Here is a 14,278-nt window from a genome sequence, read left to right on the forward strand (position 1 = left end):
ATCTCAGTCGGACGTTAGCCAGCACTGGGCCACTCAGCGTGCACGCACGACAAGCAAAACAACCGTTTTTTTGTATGCCAAATCAAGGCGGCAACGCCAGGCCCCTCACGCACAAACTCACAAAACACATAGACGTACTGCCAATCAGTCGGCGTGAAAGCGGGTATATTTATTTTTTTGTATTTATCTGCAAACGTCCGGCATTGATGAAATAGAGATGGAGTGGCACGAAGTGGAGTTGGACGGTAGCCGCACGATTGCGTTCCCGGAGCGCATAGTGCCCGGATTTGGCCGGGAGTCGTCGACACATTCGGACGCCGGTAAGTGTGCACATAATACGGCGTGTGCGATTCGCACCGGCATCGCCACCCGAAACCGATTCACCAAGAATCTTCGCTATCCATTTACAGCCGAATACCTGGGCGGCATTATACGCGACGGGCAATGGGGCTGGGTGACCTGGCGGTATGGAAGCGACGCCACATTGCTGGTCTGCAGCATGTCCACGGGCCATTACCTCTCCTGGCACTGCTTCTGGAGAGAATCCAATAATCTGGAGCAGCGCAGAAGCATTCGTTGCGTGGAGGAACTCTTCCCCGGCGACCACGAACTCTCCCCACTGCTAGCCATCTGCCTGGAGTCATGGAACAGCGGCGATCAGAGACCCATCGACTGCCCGTTGAGCACACAGGTGCTCATCTATGCGATTCGCAACAGTCAGGTGCTGCGCCGCTTCGACCTTGACGGTATAACGTGCAGCGCGCTGACGTTTCTCGATAAAGGAATCTGTGGACTCACGCAACTGTATGGGTTCGAAGGCTGTCTGGCCGTAGCCACCGAGGAGGGCACTGTTCTGATGATCGATCTGAACAGCGACAGCCTGCAGGCGAGTACCCGAAACAACCTGTGCTCCCCCAGTTCCAAAGATGAGCCGTGGTACGGGAACCTATACTTTGTATCCTCAGAGGAGGCCAGAGGAGGTCGAATCAGCTCCAAGCTGGCCCGTTGTCGCTCCAAAGGGGCTCACTTGGCTGTGCGGATGGACGGTGAGTCTGTCACTGCCAGTGTGTCATGGTAGCTAGGCTAACCTTCAATTTATCAACAGTGGCTTCCATTGGAATCAGTTGCCTTATAGGCATTAGCTTGGCGCCCGGCTATGCCGCTGGTCTAGAAGACGGCCGAATCCTGATCTACGACCTAATCCACTTCGAAGTGACCACTCATCTGCAACCGCCTAAAACAAAGGAAGGGTTCAAAAAGGCAGTTAAGCGAATGTGCCTCATTATGCCACCGGATGACCCAAAACCCTGTTTCTACATCTGTGCATTGTACCAAAACAACGAGGTCCTGCACATGATGCTGCACTCGGTCTGCTATAGGCGTTCGTACAGGGACCGGGAATCCGACACGATTCAGTTTGAGGTGAGAAATCTTGAGCCGTCACGCACAGATGTATATTAACTTCTTGCTTCGCAGCAATACCGTTCTACAACCATGCGCAACTGCCAAACCTTGGACAGAGGCATCTGCTCCGTGCTTGGCTGCTCCACGGCGTCTACTTTCAGTTTTGCCGGCGACAACGGAACTCTACTGATTGTCATCTCGTGGCACTCAAGGGCAGATAAAAAGAACAAGCTAGTCCTGTTCGACATTAACCAGTGGTACAAGGATGAGATGCCCACATTCGTTCACAAATCCGTAGTTCCTAATTACATGTGCGGCTACATCCTCAGTGGTCTAAACACGGGACTGGCATTGCATCTGCGTTCCACCACCATATTGCACTTTGTCTCACTGCAGCGCTACGATGAGCACTTTTATCCCAACTCACTGACCTTTGGTGAGTGACAGCGGTGATTGAAGCCAGCGCCAGTAAGATTAATGGTCAAGTATTACCGTCTATCTCCAGATTGCTCACTGTTAACCCCAACTGGCAAACGGTACTACGCCCAGGACGGAGTGCAGCATCGGTTTATAAACGCTCTTCGCTGTGAAAACGCCGCGCTCTTCCTGCGCCCTCAGATCTACCACGAGGACATCGTTCGCCTGCGTATCCTGCCACAATTTTGTGAGCTTAACCCCAACGCCACATTCTCTAAGGTGAGCTACACTTGGTAATTATTTAGTTAGTTATCCGGAAATAGTACCACAGTCTTTGGGGAAATGAATCATGCTCGTTATACTCATATTAATGTAACATTGCATCCTCTTGCTCTCTAGATTGCCATGTACGAGTTGATATTGTCGGTGGCCCTGGAGCACAACTGCGGAGCCTTGCTGAAGGACTGCGCACGGAGTTGGATGGATGGCAGCTTCTTGTGCAACATGCTTGATAACACGCAACTCTCCTTGTCAACGCTGACCAACTGGATCTTGAAGCGCGCCGGCCAGATTAAGACGAGGTGCTCGGATCTTTGCCATGGCATCTTTGACTACGGCGGCTACCCACTGGACCAGCGGGAACGGCGCGAGTTTCAAGTGCTCACCGGCCAGCTGCGTGATTTGGTACGATTGCAGTCCTACATTGTCGAGCAGGGACGGCGCAGGCTAACCTGCTCCATTTTGGACGATTGCCGAGCCAACGAGCGGACGCTGAAAACGGTCGCCGAGTACCAAAGAGTGCTGTACTGGTTTATCAAGCAAGGCCTCCTGCCGGAGGGTCAGCAAGTGGATTATCGGGAACCCCGCGAGAATCCACTCGTTCGCCTGCGACACGAGTACTCGGAAAAACGAGCGCAGCGAAAGTTCCTCTACATTGACGCTCTGCGAAAACGCGCCTTAATTCCGGACCCCTATCCGCCGGACTCGCTGCATGCGTTTATACAGTTGATGCTCAATCCCGACATAGAACTCTGCCACAAACAGGCTCTTTTCCTCTACCTGCTGATGGACCTGAACCAAGAGCTGGTCCGGCTCTTTCAGATTAACTTCCAGCTGGACAAAGATCTGGCCCCGTCATTGCGCTGCTTCTGGTACTTGGACCACGGCGACTGCGAGGTGAGTCCGGATCGGTTAATAGAAGCGGAATTGTTATATTCATTCGTTTTGCAATTTATTTGATTACAGCAAGGCGTACAGGAGCTATACAAGGAGGCTGCCCCCGCTAGGAACTTGGAATCGTGGCAGATGCGGCTGTTAATAGAGAAGCTGCTGGCTGAAGGTGCCCTCATGGCGGCCAAGAAGGTGGTCGGTCGACCACCCGGTGCATTGTCCTCGGCGCTGCACATGCAAGTGCTCCTAGCCAACGATAACATACCGGAAGCATTCGAAATCGCTCGCCTCGATGACGACGAGGATGGACATCCGCTGCTGGAGCGCTTCTTCCGCCACTGCATTGAAATCAGACGCTTCACATTCCTGGCCGGGCTGTACCTGCGAGAGCCAGAGGAACGGCTGTTGTACACTCTGCTGCGCCAGTGCAGAACGCGTCATACGGATTGCGTGCAATTGATTCTGCTGCTTCAAAAGAGCAAGTTCATCGAGGCCGTGTCCTTCATGGATGAGGTGGCCGCCGAGCGGGAGCGAGATGAATCCTCCAGCTCCATTCTCCCAGCCTACAGCGCTACAATGGGACCAGTTACACAGAACATCGCCGGGACATATCTCCGCATCAGAGACACCTTGGACGGCTTGGGGGATGGCCAAAAGAACGGTCCCTTGGAGCCCTTCAGCTGCCAGCTGGTCAAACAGAACGCCAGCGGCCAATTGGGCGGCATCTTTCAGAGTTCCGCCGTCAGTGCCCACTGGGCCACACAATGCGATTCCCCTTCAAAGATGACCCCCGTTTCTTCGATCCAATCAAAAATAGGCTTCTCCAATGTGCCATTCCTGCGGCACGCGCAATACGGACATTCGGAGCTTCCTCTTCGTCGGCGCATAGTAAAGCCAGTACCACACCAGGTGGTGGAGAAACGACAGCGGGAGCTAGAGGATCAGCGGACCAAGCAACAGGAACAGAGGCAGCTAGGCACGGAGCGTCCCTATAAGCGTCCTTGTCTGATGTTTGAACGAATGGTGGAGGATGTGACAGACTATGTGAAATCCATTCGAGAAAAAAGTTCGAAGCAAATGGAGCAGGAAGAGGTCAAGCAAAACGAGGCGATCGATCTATTGCAGCCGCCAACTTTCCTCCAGGCGCGAAAGCCGACGATACGCAAGAGCGGCAGTTCGCCGCCGCCGATTCCCACAATCCTGAAGCGAAGCGCGGCTGTGGAGGCCGTTAAGGGAGCTTCGCCGGTGGCTACGTCCACAGCGCTGGCGGGACCAAAGAGATTTAGCTTTGTACCGCCCATTCCTCTGCGAACTGATACATCTGATAAATCGATGGAGGTGAGCAGCGAAGATGCGGCTGAGGGGGAGGAGGAAACTGACGAGATCATTGTGGAGATCGAGTCGAGAAGCGAGCCAATGAGCGCCAGCAGCTTTGAGTCCGACGAGGAGGATGAGTTCCTCTCGCCTTCGGTATCGGCCAATGTGTCTTTGATGGACCCGGTAGAATCGCGGGATTCTCCTCGGTATTTCGCGCCACCAGCAGGCCCACAGCCCCGAAACTCATTGCTACATGGGGGGAACGGAAGCGGTAGCAAGATTGGTACTGCGGCAGGGAGCGAGAGTAGCAGTGGATTCGGCAGCTTTAACACTGTCCAGCCGGCTCAGACGGCATCACATTCCCAGTTTGTGCCCACCGTCTGCTCCTCCAAGATGGGCGAGACACAGTCACAGGTCTTCTCCAGCGGCAGCTGTGGGATTAAGATCTCCGAGCGCACTACCATCTGTGGCGAAATGGAATCAACCGATCTTGGTGCGGAGTTGGCGGGCGCACCCAGCGCACAGTGGTCTTTGCCTTCAGCAAGGCCTGCTATACAGGGCCACCACCAGATGATGGACACCACTCTGGGAATGTCAACCTACGATGTGGCGTCACTTGAGCAGCCAGATACTCAGGATGAGGAGCACGAAGAGGAATTGAAGCTGGGTGACACAAAATCGCTTGAGGAGCAACAGAATCCGCAGGACGAGCAGAATCTGGAGCAAGAGCAGGATCAGGCGCAGGAGCCCTTGGAAGCCGGCGGTCGGCTGGCGTTCCTAAGCACCTCAGAAGGAACGGCCCAGGAGCCCCTCTCCTCGTCCATCTACAGCCTCAGTAGCGAAGACTCGAACGCGTCCTCGGCAGGCATTCGGAATCCCATGCCAACACTGCACACCGATGACCCCATGTACTCCATCGTTGCTGAGTCGCCGGGCTCCATAACCACATCCCGATCGGTTACGCACACGCCCACCTCCTTCCTGCCCAGCGACACAAACGTCTCTCAGACATCTAGTCCGCAGGCACCTCATGGCGGGGAAGGAGATGGCACGCCGATCTCCCTGTACCGCGCCAATAGTCTGGAAACGGTTGACGACCTTGACACCACCAAGGGCTCGCTAGAGGAGGAGGACGATGATGACGATGATGATTGCGTCATAGCGCTGGATGGAACAGAAGTGCGCGGCTATGTCGCCCGACCCCAGCAATCGGCGGCCTCCAGCAGTGCGGAGCTGTTCGCCTTCAAGGACGAATGTCAGGAGGAGGCGGCTGGTGTCCCAAGTCCATTCCTTTCGCTGGGCGCCACGGTTAACAGCGACTCGGATGTGGCCGACACCATTGTCCTGGACAGCGATGAGGAGGCGCCGAAGGAAAAGGATACTCAGCCGGAGCAGCGAAAGGATTGGCCTACGGAGGAGAAGACCGCGAGCAACGAGTCGGTGGCCACAGTGGAGTTTAGCGAGCAAAAGCAGCCACTTGTCGAGATGGTGGTGGATGTGGTGCCGGACGTGCCGGAGGTGGAACCCTTGGTCCGTGGTCTGGAGGAAATTCCAGAAGAGGATGACCTAGAAGCCGAAGAGCAGGTCGTTGTGGAAGTCGAACGTGGGGCGGATGAGCAGCCCAAAGAAGGAGACAAGACGAAGACCAAAGAAGCTTCCGAGGAGAAAGCCAAACCTAGTCCAGAACCACTATTGCCCGAAGAGGAGGATTCAACACACAGCCTGAAGCTGAAATTCTCCGGTGATGAGGATGAGGAGCAGGATGTGCCAACAGGGAAGATTCGTACATTGCGACCGCGTCGCAGCATCACGGAGCACCAGGACACTCCGCGAACTCTGCGACCGCGTCGCGTCTCCGAGAAGCATCGCGATAGTCCGACTCCAGTCGCTGGTCGCAAGATGTCATTGCGCAGCAGCGATGCCCCAACCTTATCGCACGCATCCACTCCACCCGTCTCGACTCCCAAGCGTCGTGGGTTGCAGCACACTAATCTGCTGGAGGTGATCCCCGAACGGCTGCGGCCCCAAAGTCCCTTGGAGTCTGCGCTACCGCGCACCCGCTCGCGAACTCGCCTCAGCGTGGACTCGGAGGCTGCGAGCTCCAGACCCGGCACGCCCACAACCACCAAGCCACGCGGCAAGAGGGCCGTCTCGCAGGCACCGGTGACGGCGAAGCCCGCTGTCCGATCTTTGCGAGGCCAGAGCGAGCCGCCCCCTGCGTTGAGTGCGCAGGTCGTGCGCAAACCGAAGGCTACTCGTGCGGTGGTCAGAATGCGCAAGACGAGCTCAGAAGTCCAGTCACCTAGCGCCTCTCCGACTCCGATCGATGCTCCCATAGATGTACCCGATTCAACTGCACCGGAGGAGCTGCCCCGTCTCCGTCGCACCCCTAGACGACGAATCTCGGAACTGAGCGATCAGTCTGGGACTGCCACAGGTGACTCTCGCTCCGAAGCCTCCAGTTCTGCCAGCACACAGAGCCGGGAGCTACGTCCGCGCTTGCGCCGCACCTCCAAGTCGGAGCATTAGTTATGCACCCGGATAACCGGATCACCACAGTTGAAGAGTGCGTCCAAAGTTGGGGGGTGGGGGAGTAGCTTGCCACGAAGAAGGATCGACACGGAAGACACTGAATTTTTAGTTTTTACTTTGTGTACGTTTAATACCAGTTATAAATGGCATCAGTTCGAGTTTTTGAATACATTAACGTGGAAGTTATAGCATCCACCCAACAGTTTTGAGTTTAATAAGCATATGGATTTTTGAGATTAAGATTATTATTATTGAGCTCCGATCAATCCTTTCGGATCTGAAGTTAAGGAGGAGCACCAAACGGGTTACTACACATCATGATAATGGCGATGCAGTTGGATAATGCTTCTTTAGCTTACAAAGATTCGTTATGTATTCGTTATGTATGTACAGGTATTTACAATGGGCGTTCTTACAGCTAGGATTCGGCAAGAGTTGCGGGCGTGCGGTGGATATCGTCTGTAAGTCTGTGCGCAGTCTACTCCGCACCTTTAGCGGAGATCCTTTAGGATCTAGACGAGCGTGGAGAGCTCGTGTAGCAGGACGGTGATGTTGCTCATGTCCAGCGTTGGCGGAATGCCGGGGCTGACCGATCCGCTGGCCTCGCGACCTGCTGTTAGGCAGCTGCTATTCGCCAGTGTCCTGGGCGTGGGCGTCGGTGGTGTGGCAGTGGCTGGACGCACCAGAAAGGAGGAGTTAACGGCACCCAGTGCTCCGCCGCCGCCGCCACCAAGGAGGAGTGGATTAAAGCTGCCGTGGGAGTGATTGGGCGAGACCGCCGTCACGGAGGGCGGCACCAGGTGGCTCTGGTGCCCCTGATGAGCGGCCTGGTACGTGTGGAACGGGCCAGGTGGCAGTGGCATGGGCACAGGCAGCGTCGCCGGCAGCTGGCCAGCCGAGATCACCGACAAGTTGTGGGACAGCGGGGCTCCACGGTAGCTGATGGTCTTCTCGCGCTGCCACACGAACACGTTGTGCACCATGGCGCCGCCGCAGAAGACTATGCCCACTCCAATCAGCAGGCTGGTCACGATCGCCGGCGTCGAGTGGAAGTGGCTAAAGGTGTAAAGGATCAGGCCGGTAAGGAAGACCGGTATGGAGATGAAGAAGCCGCTGACGGCGCACGTGCGGCTGGCACTGGACTTGACCAGGTACTGGTTATCGCGACCCTCGAAGGCCGGCTCGCGCAGCTTGACGGCGAACAGGAACTGGATGGCGCAAACCAGTAGGCAGCACAGGTTCAGCGACAGTGAGAGGGCGCCCAGTGCCAGGGTGACGTCGTAGACCACAATGAAGTCCTCGCCGCCGGCGCCGCGACCCACGGCGTCCTCGCGTCCATTCGGCGATATCCTTAGGAGGAAAATCAGCGAGAGCAGCGCCAGAAGCAGGGAAACTGCAGGAAAAAACAGGCATTACTAGACGCTCTTCCGCCATCATCTCGGATCAACTTACTCAGGCAGAGCAGACCCAGGCTGGTGAGGGCCTCGCGGGGTGATGGGCCCGACTTGGGCAGCTTGTGGCGCACGGGATTCGTGCTCAGGTGGCTGAAGTTCCTGTAGTTCTGCGGCAACTGGCTGAGATTGTGTGTCTGGCTCTGCGCTTGCGCATGGTTCGTTTGTTGGTGGTGAAAATGGTGGTGGTGCTGTTGCTGCTGCTGATGATTTTGCTGCTGCTGCTGCTGTTGCTGGTGGCTGGCCAGGATGTGCTGGTTGGTGTAGGTGTGATGATGCACACTCCCGTTGCCCAGAAAGTGACCGTTGGGCGTCAACTGCGTGAGCGGGGTGAGCGGCTTGAGCGGCGTACTGGGCGTGGCAATGTTCAGCAGCGTAGAATTGGCATTGCCCACGCAACCCCGTCCCGCACCTACTCCGCCGCCAGCAACTCCTGCGCCCATGGCACCTGTGCCCTCGTTGAGCAGCGTGCTCGAAACGGACGCATTCAGGGCGGATATATTCAACGGCTGCGGCGGTCGCAGGTGGATGTTGCGCGCGGTGCTGGCCACAGCAGCTGCTGCTGGGGTCGGTGAGCCACCATTGCCATTGGTGGTAGTGCCGGCCGTGCCTGCTGTGGTCGCGGCGGTCGCGGTGGTTGCAATTCCAATTCCAATACCGATGCCCGCTTCCGCTTCCACCGCTGGGGGTGTGTTGTGGCCACTGCCACTGCCTCCTGTGTGGTTGTTGCTGCTGCTGCTGTTGCTGTTGCTGTTGCTGTTGCAGCTATTGACCAGCAGAGTGGACAGCGGGTTGATGGCCACTGCAGCGCTGGTGGCGCTGGTCGCAGCGGTGCTGCTCGTCGTCGAGGCGTGCTTCAGCATTTCCGGCGGGTTGGTCCTCCACTCCGGTCACATGCTGAACTGGGCGCCACGGATGAGTTGATGTTGCTGCAGCAGGACTAGTCGACCTGCGAATGGCATTGATGGCATTAGATCTGTTTCAGTCATTGTTTAGGAACATCTCGTTCATAATAATCAAGTTGGTGCATCCCAAACACAAAAGTACTCAAAACGCTAGTGTTTTATTTATAAAGTTGAAAGATTAACTGTGTTGCATATTAGCCATGTTTGTAACTGCAAGCTGCAACGGTATTCGTCTGCAGAGAGAGAAAAAACTGCGCTCCATAAGCACTTTCATTTCGCCAGTGGCTGCGCATGCGCAAAACTTTCCCATCATTTATATATATATATATATATATATATATGTATGTACATGTACATACTTATGTGGAAATTGTGCATCGCATGTATTGTGCAATTAACGGATGGCGAAGAACTTTCCACCAGCGACTAATGGCGGGAATAAAAGCAAAAGCAAGCGAGACTGGAAGAAAGAAATCTAAAGCACTAAGTACTTAATCTTATTTGCATTTTTTAAGCAATTTACATGTCCATGCACCTAGAAGCACTTATAAATTACATGTAAATTTGATAGAAAAATTATCTTATTGTGTGGGAACACTTCTTGAGGATCGAAAGATACTCGCCACTAGACTGTTCCTATTTTCAGTTTCTTAACGGTGCTTTAGATCTTGTAACTGTAACGACTGTTCTCACTGACTAGCAAATGCAAAGTTATTATGGAATCATTTGGTATAATAAGACTGAAGTGACGATATCGATCTGCATATTTTGTATCTTTAAAGATATCCGTTCTACTTCTGGTTTCAAGGTCCGTGATCCGTGATAGATTGGTTCCCATGGCTCATGGGCTGGTTCCTCGGAAACCTGGTTGTTACTCGGAAAAGCTTTTTGAGCTGAGCAAACAGTTTTCCACAGCCCCAAGAAAATGCACTTAAAGGTGTCATCAAAGCGGAGACGACTTCTTCAAGGTATTCAAAACTATTTTTAAACGAATGTAACTGCTTTGAAGACCCGTTTTGGCCCAAAAAAAATAATGGAACGGTGTGTGTAATTAAGTACGTGGATTATCTCATTAAGAACCGATAATGAAATAACTACTTTTGCCTTGCACTTAATGCATTTTCATGCAATATCTCTCGACTGGTGTGTGTGGTGTAAAAATAACGAAAAACACCTGGTTTGGGAAATCGTACATATGTAAGTAAAAAAAAAAGAAAAGAACCGAAGACAAATTGCAATTGGCAGGTTGTAAAACGGGTTTACCTGTGAGTTCTTCTTTTTTGGTACTACAGTTTCCGTTCTTGACCTGTGACCTTTACATGGTCGTTGTCCAGCGAAGAAAGCGCCGGATTCCACTCCCTAATTGGCGGATTGATAGAGCGCGGTGGCAAATGCCGCGGGAGCTGCTTCCTCCGCCGCCTGCTCCCCTTCCCCTTCCTCACCCGCACCGGACGCGATGTCCAATCCCAATCCCAATACTCAAGCACTGCCAGCAGGCGTTCCGATTTGGCGGCAAGTGGACGACGACGACGGCTGCGGCGACGCGCTGACCGATCGAGTGACAAAGTACGACTAATATCGGATCTCAGGAACTTCGGTACTGCCGGCAGCTATTCGACCAACTAGTTGGGTCCTCTCTCTCACACAGCTCTCGCTGTGTGTCTCTGTCTCTCCCTCTCACCTCACCCACTCATGCACACGCTGCTCACACGGACAGGTGAGCAGTGGAACGAGCCAATTCCAATATCAATTCCAGCTCCAAACGCCGCTTGGCACAGTGGAATCATCATGACCAAAATGGTAGCTTTTTAGCACAACTATTTTCTGTTTCTTCTACAAGTGGATGTTTTTCAAAAAGAATGCTTGAAGCATCTTTCACGTATAATGATAATTGTCACTTTTGTCAAAGAAACAAGCTTTATTATGTTTAATTACATATTAAATTAAATATAATAAGCTTGTTTCAAATTGTTTTTGGCCCAAAGACACTACAATTTCGGTTTAATATAAAATGAATAAATAAATGTTATTTTAAATTATCAAGCAAGAATAAAGTTGCAGTGGGTTTAGGGGGAAAATATATTTAAATATTAGGTGAGAAGTTTCGTCGCTTTTAAATCTGTAACTTGTTTGAAAAGCGAAGAAACGGTTGTTTTGATCTTGTCGCAAGTACAAGGCAATGAGACCCACTGTGCCGCAAACCTGCTTAACTCACAACACACGCGATGCGGCGGCTGGTGCTGCTGCTGGTTGTGGTGCCGCTGGTGGCGATGGTGCTTCTAGTGCTCCTGCCTCACTCCACTCACAGGTAAAGAATGAAGGCAACGGCTCCAAGTTGCTCAGCCGCATTCCACGAGCTCCAAACTGAAAGGTTGTTGTCGGTTACTACTGCGGTTGCCTATGCGCTTGGGACAGCGAAATTCGCCATTGGCTGCCGCACGCCGCTTTCAATTCAAGTTCAAATTCGTGCTTTAGTTACAAAATTCACTAATAGTTAGTTCAACTGAGTTTTGGCGCTTTTCGTATCAAAATTCACTTCTGTTGGATTCAAAAATAAGAATTGACCGCCAACGCTGCCAGACTGTGTCGAACTGGTCGCCAGTGTTGAAAAGTCAGCAAACTGGCGGCAAGAAATCGATATAACTAGCTGAAAGTGTCAATAGTAGTCGATAGCTAGCGTCCAGAAAGATATTCGAATTTAAAAAAAGATTTTATAAATTAGAATTATTCGATATAACATTGATGTTAACCATGGGGAGCCCTTTTTTCATGCTAAGGTTAATTTGAGATATTTCATTTGGTTCAAGTCGCAGGCTTATAAATACGTTTTAAGACATTACGATAGGTAATTGGCAGCTGTGCTTGGTCATATTTAATGCTGCAGGACTAACAGTTTGATTATCACCTTTCGAGCTTTAATTATGTTAAGTAGTTATGTATATGTTTGGCCATAAATATGGAAAAAATTGCGAGGCTTGAACATAATTTATTTTAAATATTCTGGACTAATCATCTATTTTTATATCGTATATTTTGTTTTTAGGTTTTTTGAATATTTTAAAGTCAACGTGTTCAATGAAACACTTTTTTAAATCGCGTCGTTTCTGATTAACGCATCAAATGTATATTAGTTAAATATATCGTATCGATATTCGTGCTCGTCGTCTCGCCGTCCCATCTCCAATTCGGTGAACATATTTTTCGACGACTGCGATTGCAACGCACTGCCAAAGAGAAAGAGACATGACTGATCTTAGCAAGCTCGCCGTCGCTGTGGTCTGTTCCTCGAACATGAATCGCTCTATGGAGGCGCACAACTTTCTGGCCAAGAAGGGCTTCAATGTGCGCTCCTACGGCACCGGCGAGCGCGTCAAGCTGCCGGGCATGGCGTTCGACAAGCCGAATGTTTACGAGTTTGGCACCAAATACGAGGACATCTACCGCGACCTGGAGTCCAAGGACAAGGAGTTGTGAGTTATTCGTTTTTCCGGCCCACCGTTGGCTAATCTCTGCCCTTTCGCCCTTTTCACAGCTACACACAGAACGGCCTGCTGCACATGCTCGACCGCAATCGGCGCATCAAGAAGTGCCCGGAACGCTTTCAGGACACCAAAGAGCGGTTCGACATCATCGTCACCGTGGAAGAGCGCGTCTACGACCTGGTGGTGCTGCACATGGAGTCCATGGAATCCGTGGACAACCGACCCGTGCACGTTCTCAACGTGGATGTGGTGGACAACGCTGAGGATGCGCTAATGGGCGCCTTTGTCATCACAGACATGATAAACATGGTATGATCATCTGTCGCCCACTCTCCCTTAACTCGCCCAACGATTGTTGTGCCATTGCAGATGGCCAAGTCCACGGACCTGGACAACGACATCGACGAATTAATCCAGGAGTTCGAGGAGCGCCGCAAGCGAGTCATCCTGCACTCGGTGCTCTTCTACTGACGACCGACGTCTGCCAACAGTTCGGGTCCAGCTCCAGCACCAACACCAGAATCCCGTAGCCCCAATGCGCTCCAGCCGAGTCAATCGATCTCGTACCCCAGGGGCTGCGATCGCAGAGCATAGGACGTCGGGCATTGCACGCAGCGCGTGCGCATCCTGGGTTCCGGATTGGTAGCCTAGCATATAAGAATACTGTAAATAGAGAGGGGCCATCGCTGCAGCGAAAGCACATCCAACAACGACCAGCACCCACAACACACTCGCATACTCCAAACACCTAAGTTGTAATCCACACCAACACCACACCTGCAAGCAACTGGCTAATGTATTTGAAATTAACACACAACCAATGACGACCATTTCCACACGGCGGCCCCAAAACCCCTTCGTATGTAGTAGTATGTGTACGTGTCCGTATTCCTTGTAATTTCGCCCGTCGACTGGGGGTCTTATCACAGGCTCTCGCTTCCCCCAGCTGGCGACGGCGCCGACCATCTGACTCCGACCCGTTCTCCCATTCTGTCGCTCTGCCGCTCTCTTCGCCCGGCTCTGAGTCCAATTCGGACTCGGACTCGGATTCGGATTCGATTCATATAAAGTGAAAACTCGCATCGTGATTGTGTGAATGAGCATGCACGCCAGAGAGCCACGCAGGGGCGGAATGGTCTGGGCAGGGGCCGTTTTTAATTTTACATAGTTTTACCAATTCTTCAGACAGGGCAAACGCGACCGACCGACCGACCGCCAGCCATACCCGTTGTCCACCTTGGGGCTGTGCGTTTTAAACAATAGCCAAAGGCTCGCCAGCGGGCGCTAGCATTCAATAGAAAATAAACAACGGGGGAGTTGTGTTCACTAAGCATTGGAATAAAATCGCACGCCAATTGATGCCGGTTTCTTGTTGACGTTTGCTCGTTTTCACTGACCAAATGCGACGTGATTCTAGGTAGGATTAGAAATTGTAAGGGTGTTGTTTAGTAATGTGGGGGAATCATAATTCTAGCATAATTGCATCATTAAAATCATCAACGATAAACTCGATTAAATTTTATATTGTAAACATTTACGTTTTGGCACATATTTTTCACTCCGGATTAAACAGTTTTATTTCCATGTTATACTATGATAT

General features: G+C 52.2%; 3 protein-coding genes across 5 annotated transcripts; 2 read left to right on the top strand and 1 right to left on the bottom strand.

Annotated features, from left to right (window-relative positions):
* The first annotated feature begins 21 nt into the window (after positions 1-21).
* On the top strand, positions 22-7,042 carry LOC27206829 (protein ELYS homolog). The gene is made up of 8 exons (XM_039296681.2): positions 22-165; positions 214-320; positions 411-1,046; positions 1,106-1,422; positions 1,477-1,840; positions 1,910-2,100; positions 2,221-2,997; positions 3,067-7,042. The coding sequence occupies exons 2-8, from the start codon at positions 218-220 to the stop codon at positions 6,835-6,837; spliced, it is 6,159 nt and encodes a 2,052-aa protein (XP_039152615.1). The 5' UTR covers positions 22-165; positions 214-217; the 3' UTR covers positions 6,838-7,042.
* A 25-nt stretch (positions 7,043-7,067) lies between these two features.
* On the bottom strand, positions 7,068-11,814 carry LOC27209388. 3 transcript variants are annotated; one of them, XM_039296687.2, is made up of 3 exons: positions 11,503-11,814; positions 8,293-9,240; positions 7,068-8,233 (listed from the first exon to the last, which is right to left on the bottom strand). In XM_039296687.2, the coding sequence occupies exons 2-3, from the start codon at positions 9,152-9,154 to the stop codon at positions 7,353-7,355; spliced, it is 1,743 nt and encodes a 580-aa protein (XP_039152621.1). In that variant the 5' UTR covers positions 9,155-9,240; positions 11,503-11,814; the 3' UTR covers positions 7,068-7,352. The 3 variants fall into 3 exon arrangements, with proteins under 3 accessions (XP_039152621.1, XP_016040068.1, XP_016040067.1); XM_016184821.3 differs by having other exon boundaries at positions 11,412-11,814; XM_016184820.3 differs by lacking the exon at positions 11,503-11,814 and adding an exon at positions 10,460-11,130.
* Positions 11,815-12,351: 537 nt separating this feature from the next.
* Positions 12,352-14,215, top strand: LOC6726467 (RNA polymerase II subunit A C-terminal domain phosphatase SSU72). The gene is made up of 3 exons (XM_002107388.4): positions 12,352-12,666; positions 12,729-12,987; positions 13,048-14,215. The coding sequence occupies exons 1-3, from the start codon at positions 12,440-12,442 to the stop codon at positions 13,147-13,149; spliced, it is 588 nt and encodes a 195-aa protein (XP_002107424.2). The 5' UTR covers positions 12,352-12,439; the 3' UTR covers positions 13,150-14,215.
* The last annotated feature ends 63 nt before the right edge of the window (positions 14,216-14,278 follow it).

Source organism: Drosophila simulans, chromosome X, assembly GCF_016746395.2.
Source record: "Drosophila simulans strain w501 chromosome X, Prin_Dsim_3.1, whole genome shotgun sequence".
NCBI lineage: Eukaryota > Metazoa > Arthropoda > Insecta > Diptera > Drosophilidae > Drosophila > Drosophila simulans.